Source organism: Camelus dromedarius, chromosome 10, assembly GCF_036321535.1.
Source record: "Camelus dromedarius isolate mCamDro1 chromosome 10, mCamDro1.pat, whole genome shotgun sequence".
Taxonomy (NCBI): Eukaryota; Metazoa; Chordata; class Mammalia; order Artiodactyla; family Camelidae; genus Camelus; species Camelus dromedarius.
In genome coordinates, this window is record NC_087445.1 from 68808263 (window position 1) to 68834657 (window position 26395).

The 26395-nt window shown below is 36.1% G+C and overlaps 1 protein-coding gene across 4 annotated transcripts in view; it reads right to left on the reverse strand.

The window, feature by feature from the left end:
• DENND1A (DENN domain containing 1A) overlaps window positions 1-26395 on the reverse strand; it is a 470496-nt gene that overhangs the window by 411355 nt on the left and 32746 nt on the right. For all 4 annotated transcript variants that reach the window (XM_031450416.2, XM_031450417.2, XM_031450418.2 and 1 more), the window contains exon 2: window positions 24576-24646. In XM_031450416.2, coding sequence (XP_031306276.1) covers window positions 24576-24646 — 71 coding nt within the window. The remainder of the gene's footprint in view (window positions 1-24575; window positions 24647-26395) is intronic.

Genomic DNA, 26395 nt, shown 5'->3' on the forward strand with positions numbered 1-26395 from the left:
AGTAAAGAAACTATTCAGTATCACTCCAGGGCAGCACGTAGAGACATCTTTCTATCTTGAGATGCCAGCTTCTCTATACTGTTCCTTTCACTGGGCTGGAAATTTTCTCAGAAGCTGCAGCACCTCTTTACAATAATTATTACAATACACCTAAATGAGCAACTTCTAAGACATTTCCCTGGAAAAAAATGAAATACATACCTTCACCTTCAGAAAGTCACTTCTATTGCCTGAGCACATGATTTTCAGAACAAGGGAAACCTTGGGTGAAACAAATATTGGGCAGCAATAACTGAGTCAGATGAAAGTATTAATCAGTTTGAATCTGCTACAGTATCACATTTAAAGCCTGATCATTCTTAGTACTTCTCTTCTGGCAAATCAACCCTCCTGGTTTTTCTTAAACAAATGGTGAGTAGTGAGCATTCATTCCAGCCCTCAGCTACTATTCTGCCCAGGAACCTGAGATTGTTCCTTGATCCCAACAACAACTTCCCTAAAGAACTACTGAGACCCTTGAGGTTTAATATTTTGCCTCAGATCAAAAAAAAAAAAAAAAAAAAATTCAAACTGACCCAGAAAGTGAAATAAACCTGAAGGAAGGAAGGAAGGAAGGAAGGAAGGAAGGAAGGGAGGGAGGGAGGGAGGGAGGGAAGGAAGGAGGAAGAGACTTAATCAATTTAGACAGTTAGTTAACAATCAAAATGAAGTCTGTTTCTCCTCTTCTGTCTCTTGGTCAAGTATATCTCTATCTCATCAGTTACCTAGATGCTACCAGATACTGCATAACCTATTGCATGCATAGTGGTAATAAATGCAATGGATGGGAAACAGAAGATAATGAACCAATCCTTGATACACACTAAATCTCTTTTCTAATCTGCTAGGAAAAAACAAGGATAAGTCCTTGGAGATATTCTAGAAGTAAGTGTAACTATAGGTAAAATCCCACTCTAAAAATTATAACATCCAGTTCAGTGTAAATGGGGCCATTTCAAAAGCCTCACAAAAAAATTGACACTAATATTGCCTTGCTTATTTGGATAAAATAAATTCCACTGAATGAGAAATTCTCTAAAACAAATATTTTTAAATGTCTCTCCACTTAAGTAGCTACCTACTGAATAGGGTTATCCTTTGGGAAAGAATTTAAGTAACACTGTTCCTGACCTAAAGAATAAAAGAAAAGACAGTTATAACACAATATGCAGGGTACCAAAAGGGAAGTCATCTAATCAAGTTTGCATGGGGTCAGAGAAAGGGGGAGGTGAGGCTGGACGGAGAAAAGGGACAATTAGAGGAGGTCTTCTGGAAGAGGTCTTCTGGTTGAGTTTTCAAGGACAATGCAAGTAAACTACGGAAAAAGGAGAAAGAAGATGGTACAGAAAAAAGAAAAGACCAGGCATTAAGACACAGAAGCAGAAGAGATTTAAGTGATTCAGCTGGAGCACAAGGCCAATGACAGGGGGAGGTGAGAAAAGAGGAAGGAGTGGGCACCAACTCATAAAGGACCTTGTATGATGCTAAGGACTTGAGTATTACCCTATAGGTAATGGAAAGGTATTACAGACTTTAAGTAAGATTACATCTATTTAACTTACAGCAGGACAGAAGATGGGTTGGAAGGGAGAAGACTCCAGCCAAGGAAACTAACTCAATGGCAGTAATAAAAGGAAGAATAAGGAGGGCTAGAATTAAGACAAAGGCAAAGTTGAATGACAAAGAGGACAGGAAAAAAAATCAAGAAATTAGACTTCTGCTTTCTCATCCCCTCTTCCTAGTTGAAAATTTAGTCCTAAAGCCAAGGTACATATCCACACTTGGTAAAAAATAACTACAGTGGTCTAGAGCAGTGTCCACATAGGAGGGCACCCAACATGGGAAGACTCCAAGTAGTATGAGTAGGGTGTCCATGTTGTAAGAGGCAATCCAACATAGAATGTCAGAACTCAGGAAGAATAACAAGGGTGCACACACAGGGAGTTGCCCAGCACTGGAAGTGAGGGCCCAAGCAGGAAGAACATGGCATCCACAGGGAACAGCTGCCTGGTGTGGGGTATCAGGGTCAAAACAGTTTGAGAAGAGTATCCATGCAAAAAGGTGAACTGGTGAGGTGTCAGAGCATCTAAGCAGAACAAAAGGACTTGAACGCAGGGGCTGTGTAATATAGGGTGTTAGATCCTGGGCAGGAGGAGGAAGGCAACAATACGGAGGGAGGTGGCAGCCATGCATGGGTTATCAAAACCCAAGGTGAATAAGGCATCCACAATGAATGACCAGCCTGTCATGAATTATCAAAATCCAAGGCATATGATATCAGAACCCTAGTGGAGTCCAAGGAGGGCATTCATGCTGGGAAGGAGGTGATGGCAGCCATGATAAGAGATTGGTCATATACAAGAGAGTAAGTTAATGTATTAAGGATAATGGGAACTGGGTTGCTAGCTGACAAAGGAGTTAATAATATGGAAAGGGAGAAAACTAGAATGAATCTTGTGGTGTTGGATTGAAATTGGAAGTACTGGTGTGAATTCACACTTTTTGATATACACAGATGGAAATACACTTAGATCAAATGCATGTGTGTTCACATACACATCACATACTCTCTAGCTCTGTCCACCAAGAAAGCCTAAGGGCAGCAAGACAATAGCAATGAGCATACTCAGCATCCAGATTTTGGCTTTTAAATAACATTATCTACTAAAAGGAACCAGAATTCCTTGGAGATACGGCAGATTTCAGAGCTAAGAGAAATAACCTAAAAGATGAGCATGGAACATCTTGTGCCAGAAAGCAAAGAAGTATTCAAGGAATGATGAGGATGTGTCAAAAGAGCCAAGAGCTCTTTGAAGTTGGCTCCTATTAATCAAAGTAGGAACAAATTGAATAATGCAATTTATTAAAATAATCTGAGTAACTCAACAATAACCTTGAATAAAAAGGAAATGATGAGTCCATAGTCAAATAAGCAAATAACCGAAAGTGTAATGAGGAATGTAATATTTATATAATTTCAAAGTACTTTCCTCCAAAACAGATACTACAAAGAGGTAAAGAGTAGCTTTTCAACAGAGAAGCCCGGCAAACACTGCCTTTATCAAGTGATCAAGTAAGTAACCTCAGCAACGGGACAAGCTGAAATTGTGCACTACCTGATATAATGAGAAGAGCACAGCATTACCTCTATGATTTTTCTGCCAAAAATGCTTAACTTAAATCTAATCCTAAGGAAACATCAGACAAACACGTGTTGAGGCCTGCAATCTTCAATGTCAAGATACTGCAAATCAAGACTGAGAACTGTTCTAGACTGAAGGAGACTAAAGAGACATAAAATTAAATGCAGTTTGGGATTATGAACTGAATCTTTTTGCTTTAAAGAACATTACTGGGTAAATTGTCCAAACCATACCAGTGTTGATTTCCACATTTTGATGAGTATATTGTAGTTCTGTATGAGAATGGCCTTGTTTGTAGCAAATATTGAATTATTTGAAGGAGAGGTCTACAACTTAATCTCAAATGATTCAGGGATTGGGGAAGTTGCTTGCTGTGTAACTACAACTTTTCTGTAACTCTGAAATTGTTTAAAATATTCTCAAAGCCTATTAAAAACATGGAAAAATACTGTGGTTCAAATGGACGTAGGAAGAGTCTAGAATGACTTTCAGGTTTTTGTAAGTGAGCAAGTGAAAGGGCACTAATGCCATTTAACAAGACCCTAGAACAGAAGGAGCACTTTAAGATTGGCTTTTCAGTTTTGTTTTGCTGGATGGCCAGCAGTAGGGGTAGAAGACTAAATTCAATCTGAGGAACCTGTGGGACATGCAGAAGCAACCTGAACTCCAACTCTGGTACTCAGGAGTCTGGGCCAAAGACACAGACAGAGGAGCTATCAGTCTGTAGGTGATAGTAGAAACCAAGGTGTGACTGAGATCACAATGGGAGAGTTTATACTCCACCACATTCCAGAAACAATCTGAGATAACTTTTAAAAAATACATATAGTTAAAGGGATAAAAAAAAATACACATGTAAACTGAGGGACTAAGGATAAAGGGAAGATTAAAAGGGACAAAAACAAAGCCAGGGAACAAAAGTGTGTAATACAAAAAAATGCACATAAAAACAATAGCTTACCAAGAAAGTTGCATACAGCTCACAGAGCTAGAAGGCAAATATGGCCCTAAGGGTTCTTGAGAAGCAACCCAGAGAGAGAATACAGCAAAGAGGAGCTTCTAAACACTTCATGGACACCCATTTATCATACAGTATGTGCTTCCTTTGTTAGCATTTACCAACAGTATGAATCTGACACTTTTCCTTTTGAAAGAAAACAAGTGTATATACCATTTTCTGTTTGCTATCAAAATAGGCTTATACTTTAACATGATATGAATAAAACAGTCCTGATGTTTCTTCAGTCATTAAAACACAAATCTATCCATAGCCATGAATGCTTTCTCTTCATTTAAAGGACCTGGAATAAATTAAGAATATTAAGAACAGTAACTAACAGTTGCGTGGGATTTACAGTTTGAAAAGCATTTGTTCCCCCTTCTTTACCATACATTATTTCCTTCAGTCCTCATACCACCTAGCGTGGCAGTCAAGGCTGGTACAGACTTCATTTCACCAATCAGCAAACAGGCTCAGAGAAAAATTACATGGTTAATACGTAGAATTTGGACTGTAACTCCAGTTTTCTGACTCCATAGTTCACCCATTCATTTATTCACCCATCCAAATATTTATTGAGCACCTCTCAAAGAACACTGCCCATTCTGTATTGTTGCTGTGAAGATCAAATAAAAGAACATGGGACTGTTTATGAAGTGTGAAGCCTACAAAAATGTTAGCTATTTTCAAAGCGTCATCATTAGATCCCTCTTTTAAAGAGATCAGCCATTCTTAAGTTTTTAAAAAACTAAATGTGATATGGAAATAGAAAATATGCATGAAATCTGGTTGGGATACACTGTAAAATGCATAGTTTGAAGGAGAGGAGTCAGCTATGATGAAACTGGGATAGGTAGAGGATAGATCATGGAAGACCTCATCTACCCTGCTAATGAGCTTGACTTTAGCTTGTGGCGATAAGAGGACACAGAAAAGTGTAAGAAAGGGAGTGCTGTGGTCTCAGCTGTGCTTTTGAAAGATCCCTCAGATGACAACATTAAATATGGATGTGAAGGAAAGCATAAAAGCCAGTTAGGAGGCTGTAGCAATCAGCTAGGAAAAGAAGGTGCACATCCGGGCTAACTAAAGGTGGCTTTAAGCTAATTTTAATCTGCAACATTATGTTGTCTCTGGTCTCTAAAGACCTAAGGGAAACTGAGGCAGGCCAAGAGGCCCTTAGAAAGAACAAGTTTTAAACAAACTATACAGTCCTACAATGAACAACTGAAAAACTAAAACAGAATCATCCCCGGGACTTTGTTTCCACAATGGAGTTACACAGTGTAATTACTATTCTTATTAATCTACAGGGAGTCTACTTTAAAGTCATTAGTTCATTGTTTCTTTTTAATCTGAATGATTCTCAGTAATTAAAGTTTTTATCAGTTACAGAATTCTCTATAGTGAAATACAACAGTGACTTCAGATGCATTATGCTTTAAGCAAAAACTAACACTCATTAACAAGATTACCTGTTGTGATTAAATAAATATAAAATGTTTGCAAAGTTTGTGAATGAGTACAACAGCACAGAAGTAAAACTTACCACTTAGCACAAACCTTATTTTCTTAGCTCTTCAAGCCCATGTAGGAAACAGGGCAATCCCTCATTTTTCAGTTTCTCATTTTCCCACTGCATTGCCTAATAAACACCTATACTTCACTTTCTGCTGCTTTAACTTCCTCAGTTGTAGCTCCTAATAATGCCTAAGCATGTTGAACAAAACAGCAGCACATGAAAGAAAGCCTGTGTCCTGTGCTTTACAGTGCTCCACATGGCACAATAGAGTTTCTAACAGGGCATCAGGTCATAAAAGTTGTACATATTATGAAATCTCAAGATGCCTATTTTGTGAACAACATTAATTATATTTACAAAAAGTTCTTAACAAATCTTTAGTAAAGGCTGCAATTAATTTATGGAGCCATGAAAAGTCTACAAAGGGTATCAGCAGTGATGTTATAAAAGAGAAAGAGTTTCATCTGGCTTTAAACTGCAAAGTTCATGTCTAATTTGACTGGTAAGAGTCAGACCACAGACTATTAAACTTGGAAGGGATCTTAAAGGTAGTCCAGTCCAATGCCTATGCCCCCTTTACAAGGGTAAAAATCCAGTGTAAGACCCTGACCAGTGCTTATACAGCCTACTCTGACATCTCAATCTATTTAAGAAAAATTCTCCTTCAAATATTCAAGTTTCAATTTGGCAGTTAATTTCAGTCTGCAGTTAAAAGGCACTAGCTGTCAGTCAGATCTCTCACCCAGTTCCCTCCTGAAAAGAAAAACTGACAGATCACAGGAGCTTTCTTTTGTAAACCAATTCTGGAACTTTCATGCTTCTTATTTGTTAGGTTAAAGGTTAAATTGCTGACCTGTGCCCTCCTGCTTAGCGGCCTTCCCCTTTTTCTGTAAAGCTTTATTTTGGGGCTGTATTTACATGGATTAGTCCCTTTTCACGCTAAGAAGGAATCTGTTCACAGCCAAAGCCTTAGTTCTGGTTGTACAAAAAGCAGCCACAATTATTCACCACCAGACAATGACCATATTGTGGATTTACAAAAAACCCACCCCAGCCATGGAAAGATCTGTTCTTGCTGCACAAAACAATAGAAGAAAAATCTTATCAAGCATTCAAGAGAAAGCAAACAAAGCAAGCCCACTGTGAACTTGATGAAGATGTCAAGCTCCTTTAAAATATATATATATAAATCAACAAAGAGGGGTTTTCTTGTAAAGTCTTGGGATTGAGACTTTTTCTACTCTGAGTTTCCCTTTCTGGTTAAACACAGTCAGTAGCAGCAAGACATTGACAGCCACGACCAGCAAATGCTGCCATTTTCTAAGCACGCTTACAGACACTTTTTTTAAATGCACAATGCAAAGAGGCTTTCCTTTCCAAATATGCCCAGTGCAAATGCCAGGCAAATCATTTTCAAGCTAGTCCTTACTACACAAGCTCTTTCAGCAAAGGCAAAATTCTTGTCCCAATCTCTAAGGAATAGGCTATCTCCCCAACCCTTCACTTACTAATTCTTTTGAAAAAGAAAAAAAAAAAAAAAAGCAGCATTGGATTTAATTAAACCATAGCTCCAACAAGATTTCTTCATCTGACACCCATGAAGTATTATACACACCCTGTTTCTTTGGGGTGAGTTTGAATGACAGTCCCAAGTCACAGAAACAAACTTTCACTGGGAACATTTTATGTAAGGTGAGGACTTCACAGCTGCTACAAAAGCTAACTTCAGTCCAGTACACAGCTGTCTACCAAGACATGAGAGCAAGTACAGAGAATTTCTCCCACCAACAAGTCTTTTAGATAGATGATTTCTATTCTCTTTAGGCTAAGATGACCTAAATCCACCATCAGCAGAATACTCTTCAAGTAAATTAAGAAAGTAAACGTAAAGCATAATCACTGACAGAAACAAGAATTAAAAGCACACCCAAAAACTCTAAAATATGACTAATTTTTAAAGAGAAATGGTACTTTAATTCATCATAGAGAAAATACTAAGATAATATTTTATTTTGATCTCAGAAAATGGCTCAATTTAAGGCTTCTTACAGATTTTGGACTTAGAAAAAACATTTCCATCTGTAACAGTTTACCTTTGACACAGCCCTTCTCAACTCTCACTTTATTCCTCTGTCTGCCTCTCCATCTCCCTGGTCCCTCTCTGTTCCACCATCCAAAAAAAAAAGGTAATAAAGATTTGGCCACAAAAGTCTACAACTTGAGAGTAATATAATTTGTCTTATTTTAAAAGGGGTTTAATTTATATGTAATAATAATAGGGAACTGCTTAATCAAACTATAATACTGATGGAAACTACAAAAATTGAAATGTTTATGGTGAACAATAAAGTCTTAGTTTTTCTCATTTAAAAATGTCTACCAACTTCAAGGATGTCAAACGGGAATATTCAAAACTTGAAAGCGGGATTACAATAGAGGCAATTTTATTCTCTCTCTTTCAAACTTCCTGTAATATTTTGTCTTTCTTTTCATATTTTTAGTGTGATCATCAGTGCTGGGAAAATAAGACAGTTATGGCCAATGGCCCTACTTAGATGACAACTTCAGAAAGCATTTCCATGCAAAGCCAATGCACAGTGCCTCAGAAGTTTGCTTACTTTGAATTAGGAAATTTATGATCCCCGATAAAATTAGGATGGCACTACAAGGACCAGAACACAAAGTAGGAAGTACTTAAACTACTCACCAACCTCGAGGAGGAACGAGATTAGGACACAAACTACACTCAGAGTCGATTCAAATGTAAATGCCTGCTTCCTCTCAAACAATGATAAACTCCCTCAGAGTTAATAGTTTCTCCCTAAGAGATTCATCTCTCTTTTCAACTTAGAAGTATGTTTTGGAGAAAAGGAAGAAACACATGGTGGGGCTTAGAGCAAAACCTTTTAAATTCTTTGTCATAAAAGCTGCAGAGTAAACTACATTTCCTTTACTAATCCTTCGAACACTTGTTAAACTTGAGTACGCTGACAACTTTGCCACTGCAATCACATTTTGGTTTCTAGCAAGTTAAAAAAAAAAATACTGTGGTTGTACTAAATTGTATTACCATCTTCCTTGAGCACCAAGTGAGAATTTATGCTGCCTTCACAAACTGTTGAAAGAGACACTCCCTAGGGAGAAATAACTTTTGGCACATTGCATAGCAAAGCTAAAGTTACAAAAGCAGGCTAAAATATCTCTTTCACCACACATATATTTTCATTCTCATTCCCTTCCTCTCTCTTTTCCTCTCTCTCTTCCTCTCCACTCCCTCTCTCACTCACACACTCCCACAACATTCACCAACATGTAAACACAGAAACATGTTATATCTTCCATAGGGTACCGAGTATGGACATAACAACTGTCTTGGAAGACCCTTAATTTAAGTTCATATCTGGAAAAACTTTTAAATTATGTATATAAGTTTTTTCATTTAAGTATATAAGTTTTAAGTTGCTTTTCCATGTCTTTGGAAATACGTTAACAAAATTCCACATTGCTCACCAAAATAAAAAGAAAATAAAATACAGAAAAGCATTATCAAGCATTTCAAAGACTCTATAGTCCTCCAAGCTATGAAAAATAATATAGGTGTTCTTTTGTGTCAGGAGGCTGAAATAGTAGAAAACAATGACTTGACATAACAGAAGAAAGAAAGGAAACTAACTAGGCACTGTTAATTATTTTGTAGTTAGTATATTATTCAATCTTCACAGCAAGTCTAAAACTAGGCATTTTTGCAAATGAAAAAACAAAAAAGATGAGTAACTTCCCCAAAGTCAGATCGCTATTAGTCACAGAGCCATAATTCAGGCCCAACTCCAAAGCGCTTTCCACTACACCCACTGCTTCTGCTAGAGGAGAGGGTGGGCAGCTTTTAGTGAGACAAATTCTCATGATGCCAGACCACCAGGCAGTTTCCCAGGGGTGGCAGAAAAAGCCTAAAATGTAAGAAGTATGGGCTGCCTCTGAAGCCTGGGGTAAATGCCTCATTGTACTCTGGGAAGTCTGATGGACGTGTACTAAATGGAGAGGAAAAGGCATTCCTTGCCTAGTGAAACAAACGTAAGTGTGCCTTCCTTTAAGCTTTTCATCTTGAGCACATCTGCTTGTAGAAAAGGCAGAATAACATCTTCCAGAAAAATCACTGGAGAGAAAACTGCAAGATAATTCTTGCTTCTAATATAAATGCCCTCCCCCAAGTTCTACCAAGGATTTCCATTAAAAAAAAAAAAAAACCCTCAACATAGCAAATTGAGTGAGCAGTCATTCAACCTACTGGAAATGAGATATTTATCAACAATAAAACTGCAGAGACTAATCAAAATATCAAGGTTTGCTGCCAGCAGTTGGAATTGTGTCAGCTCATTCATTTGTCCAACAAATATGAACTGAATGCCCACTACATCCACTCCCCGTTCTAGGTGCGGGCACACACCTGTGAGCCGAGTAAACAAGACCTCTGCCCTTGTGGAACTGACAGGCTTATTAGCGTGATCACACAGCATCCCTCAGGCTGACAATAATCTGACTAAAAGTCATATTTCTTATTAACATATTCTTATTAGAAACTATCCCTCCATGGCTTTGCAAATGCTTTGCCTTCTGTCTGAAATGCCTCCTCCCCTCCCCAGCACCTATCACACAGAAAGCGTTAATAAATGTTGCTGCTTGGGTGTAGTATGATACAAAAATATTCTTCTACACAAAAAGAGGGAAATGTAGTGGTCAGCCCTAAATCTCAACTTAAATTGGTTCTGGACCTGAGTTTTTATCCTATAGTAGATGCAGCGAAACCCAAATAAAACCTGAGTCAATTCAATCTCCATTCAGCAACCCAAGAGAAATTAGGTCATCTTGTCCCAGGATCCAACTCCAGAGACTAAGAATTAAAAAAAAAAAAAAGAGAGATAACTTCTTAAAAAACCTAATCTGGATTCTGCTAGGACTACTGGAGGCAAGAAAAGACCTACCTAGTAAAGCCTTCCAAATGCCCTGGGCCTAGAACTGTCTTAGATCTGGTCCCAATGCCTTGCTATCAAGGTATTCTCTGTTCAGACCCCTGATGAATCCTCAACTTCTAGTCTGACGGATCAAAATAAATGCATCCAACTTATTTTTCTTTAATGATAGTTCAAACTGAGAGGTGCTCCATGCCATCTCCTGTGCTTAATTCTTAGTACTTTTTTCTCATTTAATCTTTACAGTAACACTATGAGGTACTATCATCATCATCCCCATTTTATAATTTAGGAAACTAAGACAAGGATAGAGGTTAAGTAATTTGCCCAAAATCACACAGGGATGTACGTCGTTAAGTGATGGAATTGGAATTTGAACTCAGATGATCTGACTCTAAAATCATGCTCTTAACTACATTTTTGCTAATTATATTTTGAAGTTCTGTGGGGAAGAGGGGCAAGAACTCATATAAACCAAAATATTTTGCAGGAAAAAGGAAATAAATTAAATGTTCTGCTTAGCTGATTTTCTACTTCATGAGAGCCATGATGAAAATATTTTTCATTTTAGTCTTTATAGAAAAATCTTTCCCATATACTTGTCAATTTTCCATTCATTGTAAGTACGACCTAGCAAACTAATAGAATTCTTTTCCTTTGATGTTCTAGAAGTCAATTCCCATCATTCTGAGTATCAGTGATGATTACTATTGAGGAAAGAAAACCAAAATACATACTAACTATAGACCATATTCCAGACATGGGCTGTTTTAATAAATCTCTGATACCAACTTACTTTCTTGGCATCTGGTTCTTCTCACAACTACACAGTTCAAATTAAAAACAAAAATCTCTGGTAACTGAGGATTGATCATTGAGTTTTTGTTAAAGTTTTAGCTGTGAAATAAGTGAAGGAGAAAAAAATATATAGGTTAATCATTTGAAATTATCCATTTGTCCAAACCGCGTTTTTCTGGAAACAACTCAGAATTAATCCTACATTTTCTGAAAGAGAAAACTGGTCATTCAGACAGTTTTCTTTTCATCAAGTGAGTTCATTATCTTCATCTTACTATTATTCTAGTATTGAACCCTTTCAAAAAGGAATTTAATTCTATCAGAAGGAAGATTTAATCTCTTAACAAAATCACAATTATAGGAAGTTTTGTTGTTTGGTTTTGGAGTTTGGGTTTTTTGTTTTTTGTTTTTCACTTAAGGATGATGTTAAGTCACCACAAGAATGCCTAATTTGTACCAGTTTCTGTGTTAGACATTTTAATACATCTTGTCTCTGATTCACAAACAACCTGCCAAACAGCTATAAGTCCCATTTAAACAATAAGCGAACTAGAATCAGTTTAAATAAGTTGTTTCCCCAAGGTCAAACAACTAATCGGCGGCAGAAGAAATCTGATTTCAAAGCCTACAGTCTTTCCATTACATTGTTTTTATTGCAAATTATCCATGAAGTTACTTAATGATACTGTTATAATCTAGACTGCAATTCATCTGCATCTATTTTCTCTTCAAATAAGGCTTTGTGATAACATAAAATTCTAAGGCCTAAGAACACATTAAAGGTAAGAAAACTGTCTTTAAATCAAGCAACTTATTAAAGTTTCCTGCTGGGCAAAGCAAGCTCATAGTGATATCTTCAGTAAAGCTTTCTTTTTCTGATGAAAGCCTTTGAGGAGACTGCAGGTTTTCAGTGTAACATAAAGAAGGAAACGCAAAATGTGTTGTGAAATAATACCAAAACAAGTTCAAAGGCTAGAATATAATTTCCTAAAGGTTAAAAAAAAAAGTTTCCTAGGCATTTAAAACATGAGGCCTAGTTCCTGTTTTATAGAGTTCACACTCTGCTTTCTATAGAGTCTAGCACAGGGCTGAACTTTAAGTGAGTGCTTCAAAGCATAAGTGATTAAAGAACTCTAAAAATTAGATGTATGATAATAAGACCTCAGTCATGTAGATTTCTGGGGAAATCAGGCTTACATGGCAGTTTTTTAGAAGCTGAAGACTTACATTTTTCACCACTGAAACTTTATCAATTTGTTTGTAAATCTTTCCAAACTACATTATACATCTCATTGCCTTTTTTAAAAAGCGTATTTTGAACAAAACATTTTCTTGATGACTGCAATGGACATTTACTTTCGCTGTCTAGCATCCTCTCACCCTTCCTCTGGTAAAAGCACCAGATTTACCTCTGGGGAACTCCCCTACCCTACTCTCAGGCTACAGAATCCAAGTAGCACTGAATAGGCCTCCCACACACAGTCCCTCATTCCCCAATCAACATCTCAGAGTTACCCACCCAAAATCATTATGATTGGTTCACAGATCAGCCTAGGACCCAAACGGTCTATTGCAATGGGCCCTGGAACTATGGCTCAAAAGAATGCAAGACACTCTTTTTCCACTTGGCTGACTAAATTGGTAGAATGTAATCTTGGATTTGCTAGTAGCCATCTTTGCCATTGCACAGGGAATACTTGCCCAGAAATGAACCAAACACAGAAGCCAGAAAACCAAGACAAATCTATGAGAATATAAGTAGAACACCTAGATCCAGCAAAGCCCAAAGCCAGTTGTACAACTGCAACTTCTCAGTATTGAGCCAGTAAATTCCCTTTTTTTTTTTTTTTGCTCAAGCCGGATTTTGTTGGGTTTCTGCCACTTACAACAAAAAGAATCCTAACACAATGATTTAATGTCATCAACATGATCAATAACTGTGCTGATCAATATAATACAGAAAACTCCTAAGGGTAAACCAAAGCACAGAGGGCAATGCTAAGTATTTTCCATAAATAAAAGATTTAAGTTTGAATGCAAGAATTCTGAGAAATCTACTTGGGCTAGTTACTTTTACTTACTTCCCATTTTCAGCTTTGTTAGACTGATAACAACTGTTGGATAGCAGGGGGTAGGGGGTGGGAAGGGACAGACTGGGAGTTCGAAATTTGTAGACACTGACAGGCATATGTAGAATAGATAAACAAGATTATACTGTATAGCACAAGGAACTATATACAAGATCTTGTGGTAGCTCACAGCAAAAAGAATGTAACAATGAATATATGTATGTTCATGTATAACTGAAAAATTGTGCTCTACACTGGAAGTTGACATAACATTCTAAACTATAACTCAATAAAAAAAATTAATAAATGTAAAATAAAAATAAAACTCTTCTTGGGATTACATAAAAAAAAATTGCTGGACAGCAGATTTCTACCCAGATATAAATTCTTGCCTTAAACAAAAATAATATAATAATTTAAAATAACAACTACTTTGGAATAAATTTAACAAAAAAGCAGAACTATATGAGAACTACAAAACTCTGATGAATGAAATCAAAGAATTAAATAAATGGAGAGATATTCTATGTTCATGGATCAGAAGACTCAATACCATCAAGATATCAGTTCTTTGCAACATATCTAAAGATTCAATACAACAGCAAACAAAATACCAGCAAGTTACTTTGTGGATATTGACAAACTGATTCTAAAGTTTATACTGAGAGGCAAAAGGCCCAGCATAGCTAACACAATATTGAAGTGAAAGGACAAAGTCCCAAACTGACACTAACTTCAAGACTTGCTATAAAGTTATAGAAACCAACACAGGAGGGTATTTGTCAAAGAACAGACAAATGGATCAGTGGATCCATAGAGAGCCCAGAAACAGACCCACAGAAATATAGTCAATTGATCTTTGCTGAAGAAGCAAAGGCAATACAGTGGAGCAAAAACAGCCTTTTCAACAAACAGTGCTGGAACAACTGGACATCCACATGCAAACAAGTGAATCTAGACACAGACCTTTTTTACATCTCTCACAAAAATTAACTCAAAATGGATCATGACCTAAATGTAAAACACAAAGCTATAAAACTCCTAGAAGACAACACAGGAGAAAACCTAGATGACCTTGGGTATGATGATGACTTTTCAGCTACAATACCACAAACATAGTCCAAGAAATCATTGATAAGCTGGAATTCATTTAAATTAAAAACTTCTGCTCTGCTAAAGACAATGTCAAGAGAATGAGAGAACAAGCTATAGGTTGGAAGAAAATATTTAAAAAAGACACATTTGATAAAGAACTATTGTCCAAAATATACAAAGAACTCTTATAACTGAACAGTAAGAAAACAACCCAATTTGATAAATGGACCAAAGATCTTAACAGACACCTCACCAAAGAATATACACAGATGGCAAATAAACATATGAAAAGATGCTCCACACCATATGTCATCAGGGTGATGCAAATTAAAACAATGAAATACCACTGTACACGTATTAGAATGGCCAAAATCCAGAATGCTGACAACACCAAATTCTGATGAGGATATGGAGCAGTAGGAACTCTCCTTCATTGCTAGTGGTAATACAAAATGGTACAGCCACTTTGGAGGACAGTTTGGTGGTTTCTTACAAAACTAAACATACTCCTGCCATACGATCCAAGAGTCAGGCTCCTTGGCATTTACTCAAAGGAGTTGAAGACTTATGTCTGCACAGACATCTGCACATGGATGTTTACAGCAGTTTTAATCATAATTGTCAACACTTGGAAGCAACCAAGATGTCCTTTAGTAGGTAAATGGATACATAAACTACAGGATATCCAGACAATGGAATACTGTTCAGCACTAAATAAAAATGAGCCATCAAGCCATGAAAAGACATGGAGGATCCTTAAATGCATATTACTAAGTGAAAGAAACCCATCTGAAAAGGCTACATACTGTATGATTCCAACTATATGATATTCTGAAAAGGGGAAAACAGAGACAGTAAAAAGATCAGTGGTTGGTGGGGAGAGGGCAGTGCATAGAGGGCTAAATAGGTAGAACACAGAGAATTTTTAGGGCAGTGAAAATACTCTGTATACTCCAATGATGGCTACATGTCATCATACACTTGTCCAAACCCGTAGAATATACAACACTAAGAGTGAACCATGACTTAAACAATGGGCTTTGGGTGATTATGACAAGTCCATGTAAGTTCATCAATTGTAACAAATGTACCACTCTGGTGGGAGGATGTTGACAAAAGAGGAGGCTGTGCGTGTGTGGGGCAGGGGTATATGGAAAAATCTCTGTATCATCCTCTCAATGTTGCTATGAATCTAAAACATCTTTAAAAAAATATCTTTCAAACAAATGATAAATAACAACAGCTTCCATTGATTAAGAACTTTCCATGCCCCATGCACTGTGCATTTTACTTTAATCATTTCAACTAAATAAAGTAGGTACTATTAGGGCCCCTATTTTACAGTTGAGAAAATGAGGCTCTGAGATTGGCATTTTGTGGGAATTAAAAAAAAAAAATCAACAAACTCACTGCTCACATGGATTTTACTGTTTAGTAGATCAATGAATTCCTGGTCCACCTACAGGGCCATAGGCCTAACACTGTGAACCACAGATACAGCAGGAAGAACCATACTGTTATGAATAAACCAAAAATTGCGAGACTTCTCTATATCATAATTTATACCCAGATGGCTCCCAAATTGCAATGGCAACAGGAAGAAATCTGGAATAAGCTTCAAACAACTAAACTTTAAGAAAATACATGGCTCACTTTCTGTTACTTCGTAAGAACAGCAATTCAAAGTCATTCTACATAACTAATTTAGAGCATCAACATAGTGTAATAAAAAACACAAGCTTCAAGCAAGGATACACAATTAAGGTAAAATTCAAAATGTGATTTCAGTGGAGAAAAGCAACTTCAGAGAGACGTAGGAGGGGCTGCAAAGATACAAAATGTTCTATTTATTAAGATGAATGGTGGATATGTGCATTTTCCTTTATTCTTTTAACTTTTATATATGAATATGTGAACATATATATAAGTTATCATAATTTTAATAAACTTGTTTCAAGAATATAGTCAGACTACAGTTCAATCCCAACACTGTCCTTTGAACAAGCCACTTTCTAGCTGTAAGCTTTAATCATTCAGGACTTACTGAGGGCCTAAGTTATACCAGGTACTATTCTAGATGTTAGAATACAAAAAACATAATTTCTGCCCTCAAGGAACCCCATTTTCCTTACCTATATAATTGAGATAATACTTCTTAATTCATTGGGTGGTGGGCAAAAGTTTATTACAATGAGCTCTCTTTAGACTCACCTCTACTTTAAAGAAATAATCATTATAACAATCCTAACAAAAGATAAAAACACATTACAATTCTCAAAGCTACCCCTGACTTTTTCAAATCAGCTTAAAAAGTAAAGTGAGGTGAGGTTCCATGCTCTATCTAAACAAGGTATTTTCTAACTGACATATCAGGTACTTAGAGTCAAGAAAAATTACAAAGATTTTTTAAGTAATCCATGCTTTTGAGTGAGTGGTAATTTGTCCCTGTTATACTGCTACAAATCAGGTCCATACTTGAACACTTAATACTCCATAAAATGGATTGTTTCACTGGAAAATTCAGGAGAAAAAAAATAAAAGCTGAAGTTATCATGCTGAATCAAAAAAACAAAACAAAACACCTATAAAAAAAAATTGTATATCCAGAAAGGAAGAAAACTCTACTTCAAAAATATACCACAATGTTCACAGCAGCACTATTTACAGCAGCCAAGACATGGAAACAACCCAAGCGCCCATTAACAAATGATTGGTTTAAGAGGATGTGGGGTATATACATGCATACCCCCCAACACACACACAATGGAATACTACTCAGCCATAATAAAGAATGAAATATGGCCATTTGTACAACATGGATGGACCTAGAGAATATCATACTAAGTGAAGCAAGAGGAAGACAAATATTGTATGGTATCCCTTATATGTAGAATCTAAAAGATAATACAAATGAATCAATTTACAAAACAGAAACAGACTTTAGACATAGAAAACAAGGTTACCAAAGGGAAAAGGGTGGGGGATAAACTAGGAGTATGTGACTAACAGGTACAAACTACTACATATATAAAACAGATAAGCAATAAGGACTTACTGTATAGCACAGGAAACTACATTCACTATCTTGCAATAACCTATAATGGAAAATAATCTGCAAATACATACATATTGCTGTACACCTGAAACTAACACAATACTGTAAATCAACTATAATTCAATTAAAAAAAAAAAACCTTGTATCATTCATGAATGAAAACTGCCTCTCCCTTGATTTTCTCTAGAAGCCTGATATTTCTTCCTCTACATTATCTGATTTTTCTTATTGCACACACAGGTACTTTTAGCCAGTTATTTGGGGGAAGATGCCACAGAATTAAATTAAAATCCTGTTTCTACCACTTATGATTGTCCAACCTGGACAATTAAGTAAACCTCTTTGAGCTTCAGTTTCCTCAAAAATAAGACCTATCTTAAGACAGTTGCTCAAGGTTTAAAAAGGAATACTAAAAGAAAAGTGGCTGGAACATAATAAAGACTCAATAAAAGTTAGCTATTTTATCACCATCCTTCAAAAGTTCTCTACTAAAAAGAAATAAGATGAAAAATTTTGTTAATACTTCTAAGAATGTTTTAATCTGAGTTAAAATAACTCTCAAAAGGGCTTTTTGCCCCTTCCACTTCACTTTTAAAGAGACAGCATAAATTGTTTATTTTTCAAGTCAATTTTTAAAAATATCTAATAATGTTGATCATACACTGATCACAGGCAAAGATCCCAGAAATAGGGTCCTATAAAATGAAAGCTTAAGTTCAGAACAACAAATCTGGCTCTCAACACCTTAAGTTAGTCAAAATTCAGTTTTCTTCATGATACTGCTAATACAGAAATGTGAACAGATACTTAAGAGAGATTTTAAAGCCAGGTTTGTGGGGTTTTTTTTTTTAAAGGTTACTGCTTAACACCAAGGTAGGTGAAAAACTCAGTCACCTGAAGCACCATGTCTTAAGCATTCTTTTCAGAGTTCTCACAATAGTTTCTCAACCTGACTATCCACTTCTTTTTAAAAAGTAGCCACTGGGCTAATGCATTAAAAATGCTGGGAGGGGAGCGGACACAGAGTGTCCGCAGAACAACCTTGATAACCTGATGCTGCCACTCCCAGTGCTAAGTGACTGCCCAAGAAGAGTGCCTGCAGGAGGCTCAGAGATGCCAGCTGTAACAAGACACTTGTGTTTGAAATGCATTCCAGAGTTTCAGCGTGGCCAGTACCATCTGATCATGGGACCAGGCAGGCGCAACCCTCTTGCAAGAGCACCCTCTTTCGAGACCTTCAGTCAGACAGGCTGAACTCGGCTCTCGGAGCTTTCACTAGTATGAAGTCTAGTATTCATTTTCTGGGATCCCTATGTAAGGTGGGTTCTTGAACAAATACACAGTTAGAATACACAAAATGGAACTGGCAAAAAAAAAAAGAGCATTAAAAATTAAGAACAAGGTAGATCAAAGATGTATGCAAAATGATCCAACTTCTCTTTAAAGCAGTAATCTTACATCACATACCTAAATAACAGGATTATACACAAAAGATGTTCACTGGCATTATTTACAGCAGAAGAACTCTGAAAACAATCTAAAGATGTAATTATGAGTAAATTCAGCACAGAACATGATGTCATAATTTATAGCAACTAAAGTGATTTTTACAAAGCTGTGTTAATAATTTTAGGGAAAAGTTTAATGATAAATTTGAGGGCGGACAAGGAAAACATACACATGTAGCAGAAGTTGGGGAAAAAAGTATATATATTTACATAAACACAAAAGGCTACAAGGAAATAAATATACCAAGACATTAACAGTAGTTACTACTGAATGATGATTTTTCTCTTCTTTATAATTTTTCAAAAATTAAAAAATTTTATACATACTCAAAAACTAGTAAGAAAACAAGCTACTAAAACTTTACAGATGAATAAGAAAAAATATACACCAGGATAATCTGCCAATAGGTACTCAAATAACCAGAAAATTTTTTGTATTTTTAATTTACAATGAGAACATAACATACCATGGTATAAGAAGAATCATAAGAATGAAACTCCCACAGAAATTTATAGAACAAGATGTATACTAAATCCTCCAATTAAAGACCCATAAAGTAGTTTCACTGCTTTCTAACCCACCTTCTCACAGCAGGGAATTAATCCCTCTAGGGGATGCAAACAAACTTCAAAGAGAAGATTATGCCCAGACACTAGTACTGTATAGCATAAGGTTTATACCTAAGTTTGCTCAGATATTTTGGCAGACATCAGAGTTGCAGATCTAAGACACAAAGACTAATTTTAAGGCAGATTCTTTGCAATCATCTAAATGGCAAAAATAATGCACTAAATAATGTCAGAAAAAGACAAATATACATTGTATTAAAAACAAAAAAGAAGGTTGTAGAAGTAGGCAAAAGTTACCTAAAATCAAATATTAAGTGACAGCTCTTTCACTGGTATTAGCAACTAGGAAGTCTTGAACTCCCAAAGAAAGTACGCAGCAGTATTAGTTCAGTTTGTGTACCCAAATTTCATTTGCACAATCTTTGGAAGATGTCCCACTCAGTGTCATATGCCTGGATGCAATGTCTTAAGTAGAACTGACAGATTACATGTCTCGTCCATGGATGTCATGGAATGCTCCTCAGAGCACTGAACATGAGAGTTTATGATACAAGTCTTCAGTAGTACAGACATTAAAAGCAATTGATTGGAAAAAGAACTGTCTTTAAAGTCTAGTAATATTTCTTACTGGCCTTTCTCACATATGTCATCTTTTTATTGTGGGATAATTGTTTTGTTATTATTTAGAAGTAACTGATCATTTTATAAAAACATGTTTTATGTAGAGGAATAGCATATCTTAGCAATTTGGTTTTATTTAGTTTCCCAATGTTTAAAAATCATGGATAAAGAGTCAAATTTAAGTTTAGCTTTACTGGATATTAATCAACAAAGAGAAAACTAAAATCCTTGATAGATTAAAGACCTAAATGTGAAAGGCAAAACTATAAATTTCTTGGAAGAAAATATAGGAAAATAGTTTCATATCAATAGGGTAGGAAAATATTGATAAATTGCAGACAGGAAAATCAAGTTTTGATCAAAGATACCAAAAAGAGAGTGAAAGACAAACCACAGAGTAGGAGAAGGTATCTACAACACACTCAACCAGATAATTAACATAGACAGTGTGCAAACAGTTTCTTATAAATCTACGAGGAAAAGATAAAAAACTCAGTTTAAAAATGAGCAAGAGACTTGAACAGGCACTTTAAAAAGGAAGATATCAAGAAGCAAATAAGCGTTGGAAAAGCTGCTCAATCTCATTAGCCACCAGGAAAATGCAAATGAAAACAACAAGGAGATACTACTACTACAACTACCAGGTTTGCAAAAACCAACAAATCTAACTGTATTAAGGACTGATGAAGATGTTGAGCAATAAAGACTATAAAACACTGCTGGAGGGAGTGTAGACTAGCACAATTAATCTTGAAAAACAGTTTAGCATGATCCAGTAATCAAGTATGGTATATATCCTATGTACATGTGTGTTTACATGTGCCAGATTTATGTGTAATAAAGATTGTAGCAGCATTGCTTGTAATAACAAAAGCTGCAAACAATCTCAAGTGTTTTCAACAGTAAAATGAATGAATTGTGATATAATCTAATAGTGTATTACCCTTCGGTGAAAATGGGTAAGTACAGATACACACATCAACATGGAAGACTCTTACAGTCTTGGGCAAAAAAGCAGCAAAACTACAAACAGAATAATTCTATTCTATAAAATTCAGAAACAGGCACTACTAAATTCAATTTTTCAAGGAGGTATACTTATGTGGTAAAACTACAAAGGAAAAACAAAATGAGTATCATAAAAGTCAGGATAGTAGTTACCTCTGGAAAAGGGAAGGAGAGACTTCTGGGGCAATGGTAGCTCCACCTCTAACATTTACAAGGCCTAGGCAAGAGTACAAACAGAGGCCCACAAACCATATGCCTAAATATTTAAAAGATATGAAACAAGCTAACAAACTACTAAATAAAATATGTTCCATCCTCCTATCATAACTACTTGGAAGCCAGATTCATACTGAGAATTTTGGATTCCTTAGAGTTCCATGTAGAAACATGGTTCAGGGAAAACTGGTTATTGGCCCACTGCCCATCTCCGCCTTTTCCTTTCCACACTGCCAGGGACCTCACACACAGGGATGCAGTCACCTCCACCTACAAGTCCAAGTTCTATGCCATACTCTACTCCCCACAAACAGATACCCTTAGGCCACCCTTGGGACTAGGGGTGTATATACCAGCAGCCAGTCCACCGTCAGGAGGACAGACCCCAGGGAAGACTCACACAGACTCTGAAAATAAGACTGGGGCCACTGAGGCAAGAAATTCTTAGATCCTAGGTACTCAGTTTGTCTAGGATGAAAGGGTTCAGGCTATAAGTGGGCATGTCCCATTGGCCCCATAGACTCCTTGCCCCATGGAAAAGGGCACTGTCAGAAGAGGACCAAAGCAGGGCTCTCAAGCATAGGACTACAGAAGGGGTCCTCTTGCCAGGACCAGAATTTCCTTAGAACCAGGTAACACTATATGTCTTAACCTGGATAGCAATAACACGGGTACTCACTTTATAATTATTAAACTGTACTTAGGAGTTTTACGTATTTTTCCCCCACACATAATGGAATGGGTATCATGTCCCTGCTGATATGATACACTGAGGACACAATATCATGTTTGAAATACTCCTACTAAAAATCCATAACCTGAATCTAATTATGGGGATATAATCAGATTCAAACTCAGTGACTTTCTACAAGAGACCTAAATTCTTCAAAAACATGTCACAAAAGGTAAAGAAAGATTGCAAAACTATTCCAGACTAAAAGAAACTAAATAGATGTGAAAACTAAATGGGTTACGTGATTCTGAATTAGATTCTGAATCAGAGGGGGACGTGCTATAAAGGATATTACTGGGACAATTGATTAAATATGGATAACTGACATTATATCAACATTAAATTTTTTTCTTTAGATAATTGTACAAGAGTTATTTAAGTAAATGTCCTCATTGTTAAGGAGATATATCCTGAACTATTTAAAGGTGAAGAGTCACAATGTCTGCAATTCATTCTCAAAAGGTTTAGCAAAAAATACACATGGGGTGATAAAGCAACTGTGACAAAATAGCAATAATTGATGAAAATAAGGAAAGGGAGTATGCACTTAAATATTCTAGTAACTTCTATCTTTTAAAATATTTTCAAAATTAAAAGTCTTTGAAAAGTAAACTAAAGGGTTAAACAAGAGAAGAGTTAGGTATTAGATGACTGGGAGAAGAGCATAAGGTAAAGACTTCTCATTTTGTTCATTCTTCCATTTTATTTGTACTTGTCAAACCTTAGTTCATATTCCCCACAAAACTTCATTTTAACTTTAGAGAAAAAAAATCCTGTAACATTGAATGGGGAGACATTAGCAACTGTAGAAATAATAAAAATTTTTGTCCTTACATCTGTTAAATCATAGCCATCACCAACTGGTTATGGTGTCAAGTCAGCCCACAGAGGTGCTGCTGCATGAATACACCAGGTGTCAGCTACCTCCCTTTCCAATCCAATGGTTTGCACAATGAGTGGTACAACTTAACATGGATATTAACATTCTACTTCCAGAACAGCCATAAGTTTATAACATGTTTCACAGCCTTCATTAGATAATCCAGAAAGTGGAGCTCACATAGTTCTCACCTTTCCTATTAAGAGAAATGCACTCATCTTGCAAATATTGGTGACATTGTGCAAAGCCCTGTAGATAACATGGAGAGATGGGTACAACATGTTCACTGTCCTCAAGAGGGCAACCTAGCAGAGTGAAGAGGACTTGAACCAAAAATCCTGTCTATTCCACACTGTAACTATATGATCTTGGTCAGTCATCTGACCTCTCACATTCTATTTTCTCACAGGCATAATAAGATGCCATCCAACTATCTTTAAGAGTTGTATTGTAAGGATTGACTATATATCAAGCATGTAGGACAACAGATACTCAATAACAGGTAATTATTTTATGAGTATTATAATCTAATTAATATAATGAAATAGAAAATACACCCACAGTTTTATTGCCAATTATGGGCATAACTACCATTAGAATCCTGATTACTCCAAGTTTCTATTCCAAATAAATTCATTCTCCCTAAACACCAAATAGTATATGCAACTGTTGGTGTGTGTGTGGACCAAGAGCTGCTTCCAACATACCTTTGGCAAATTCATCACTCTCTTAGGCACAAAGAAAAAAACACTAGGTCAGAAGGTTATTTTTTCTCATTAACCAAGAAGAATTTTAGGTCAAGAAGTGATTTACTTGGCCTGCACGAGATACTCTGGCCTTATCTAACACCCTGTTGTCCAGGAATACATGTCCAAATTAGTCCAAAAGGAAAGGCCAGAGAAGGTGTTTCCTTCAACTAATTTCCAAATCTTTTTTACCAGCTGACATAAAATTTACTGAATTAAATCCATTTCAAATATCTCCTTCCAGTTTAGTGGCAGAGATTTCTCTTTATATTATTTTGAAACATAATTCTAAGCCTTCCTCATTAGTAAGATGACAGTATTTCACACCAAATAGTTGATTTCTGGGTACCTCTGAAAGATACAAACCAAAACCCCATGATTACAATGAATAAAGCCATACTTCAGGGCTGTTATAGCAATGACTCTTAACTTAAACTATTCCCTGAGCTTATCCTCCATTCTCTAGGATGATGTGGGCACAAATAAACAGGAAAGACACTTAAACAGACTTAAAGATAAAAAACAGTTCAGAATATTCACATGTTATCATTTGTAAGTGGTTATCTCATACAATAAACACACCATATCATAATAGAACATGCAAATACCTGAAAGAGTGCCAGCTGTCCTAGGATAGGCCACTTCAACATACACTTCAAACGTGGTCTCTGGATTTTGCCTACAAAAGAAACAGATCGTGATTACTGACAAGGATTGACGCAGCATGGTATAGAATGTGCAGGCTGTGGTACGAGCAAGCCTTGATTAAAATCTTTAGCTCCACAACTTAATGGCTGTGGTACTTTGGACAAGTCACTCAACTTCTCTGAGCCACTCCTTCCTAATCTATAAAATGAAAATACCTAATCAGAAGAATAATTATGAAATGGAAAAAAAAAAAGCACAAAAATTATCCAGATACAATGTCTGGCACATAACAGGCTAGCCATTATTACGATTTCAGAGATGTCATATTTCTAATTTATACAGCTGTATCTCTAAAGCCATTAGCAGGATTTTGAAGAAATACAAACCAAGGCAACACTAACACAAAGTAGCCTTCTCCCTCATATTCTAGGATAAAATATTCATACAATTTGCTTATTTACAGGTTTTTAAAGACTCAAACAAGAGAAACATTATCCTGTCTCATTAGGCTATTATGAAGACAGGATGCTAATCTAAATGTAAGATATTGTTCCCACATAGAGGGCTTCACCTGCACCGGCAATGCCAAGTATAAGAATGTCCATAATTATATCCTTTTACCTTTTTGTGTCATAAATATTTCATAGTAAGTTTTAAAAAGATCATAGCACTAACAGAATGTTAACAGTTGTTCATTCTGAGTGATGAGCATATCGGGGTTATATTATCTTTGTATTTTCTCTTTGATTCTAAAACTACAATAAAAAGATATTTCCAGATTGAGTAAAAATCATTTAGCTGAAGAAAATGTTACATATTCAAATGTCTATGACTGAATTCTATCTTAAACCTGACAACAAAGCTCAGAGAAAAAAATTTCTGAGTTATCCAATCAGATCTAAAGGTTAATTTCAAACAACTAAATACCTTGAATTTGCCCAATAGATTCCACTTTTCAAAATAACTATCTCATTTATCTCATTTCACCCTTATTATAATCTATGAGGTATGTGGATCAGTCATTACCCTCACCATTCAGGGAAGGAACCTGAAGCAAAGAGATTAAGTCTCTTGTCGGTGGTCTCACAACTAGTTAGAAACACAGCCAGAACTATAACTCAGACCTCCTGGTGCTCAAATTCTATGTTTCATTGATTCTAAAGATGAAATTTTCCCCCCACTTGCACATCTCTTACAATTCTAAATGGCAGCCTTCTTTTTCTTTCTTAGTAATATATGTAATAACAGTGGCTCTTATAAATAATAGCATTGTAGTTTTAATAAAATATGGTAATACTCCCTCTAATTCCTTAGGAGTAGAAAGAAAAATGTGTCCTGTCAATCAGGGAGCTACTTATTTCTCTTGTGAAGGATCATCATTTCCTCACTGAAGGGAAACTTGAGCTTTTGCTTTAAATGAGTAAGAGAAGAAAAGAGTTGGCTACTCTAAAATTCAAGGTATTTAAATATACCTTTGTCACATATACGTTTTAAATTAGACATTAAATCAAGAGTATCTTACTTTAAAAACTAAATAAAAGTAAACTGAACTTTTAAGAAAGCCTTTTAAAAATGGTTTTGTGCTGGGGTTTTTTTTTCCCCTGCAAGAGAGTACAAAAAGACCTACAAGATCAGCAACCTTTGGTCACCAAAACACTGTGGAAAATACCACATGGAACATCCCCTTCATTCAGATAATCTCAAAGTAGAGGGTTTGATGAAAGAAAAGAATGTTCTAAGGTCATCTGAAGAGCATCAGGAAGACTCCTTCTAAAACCTA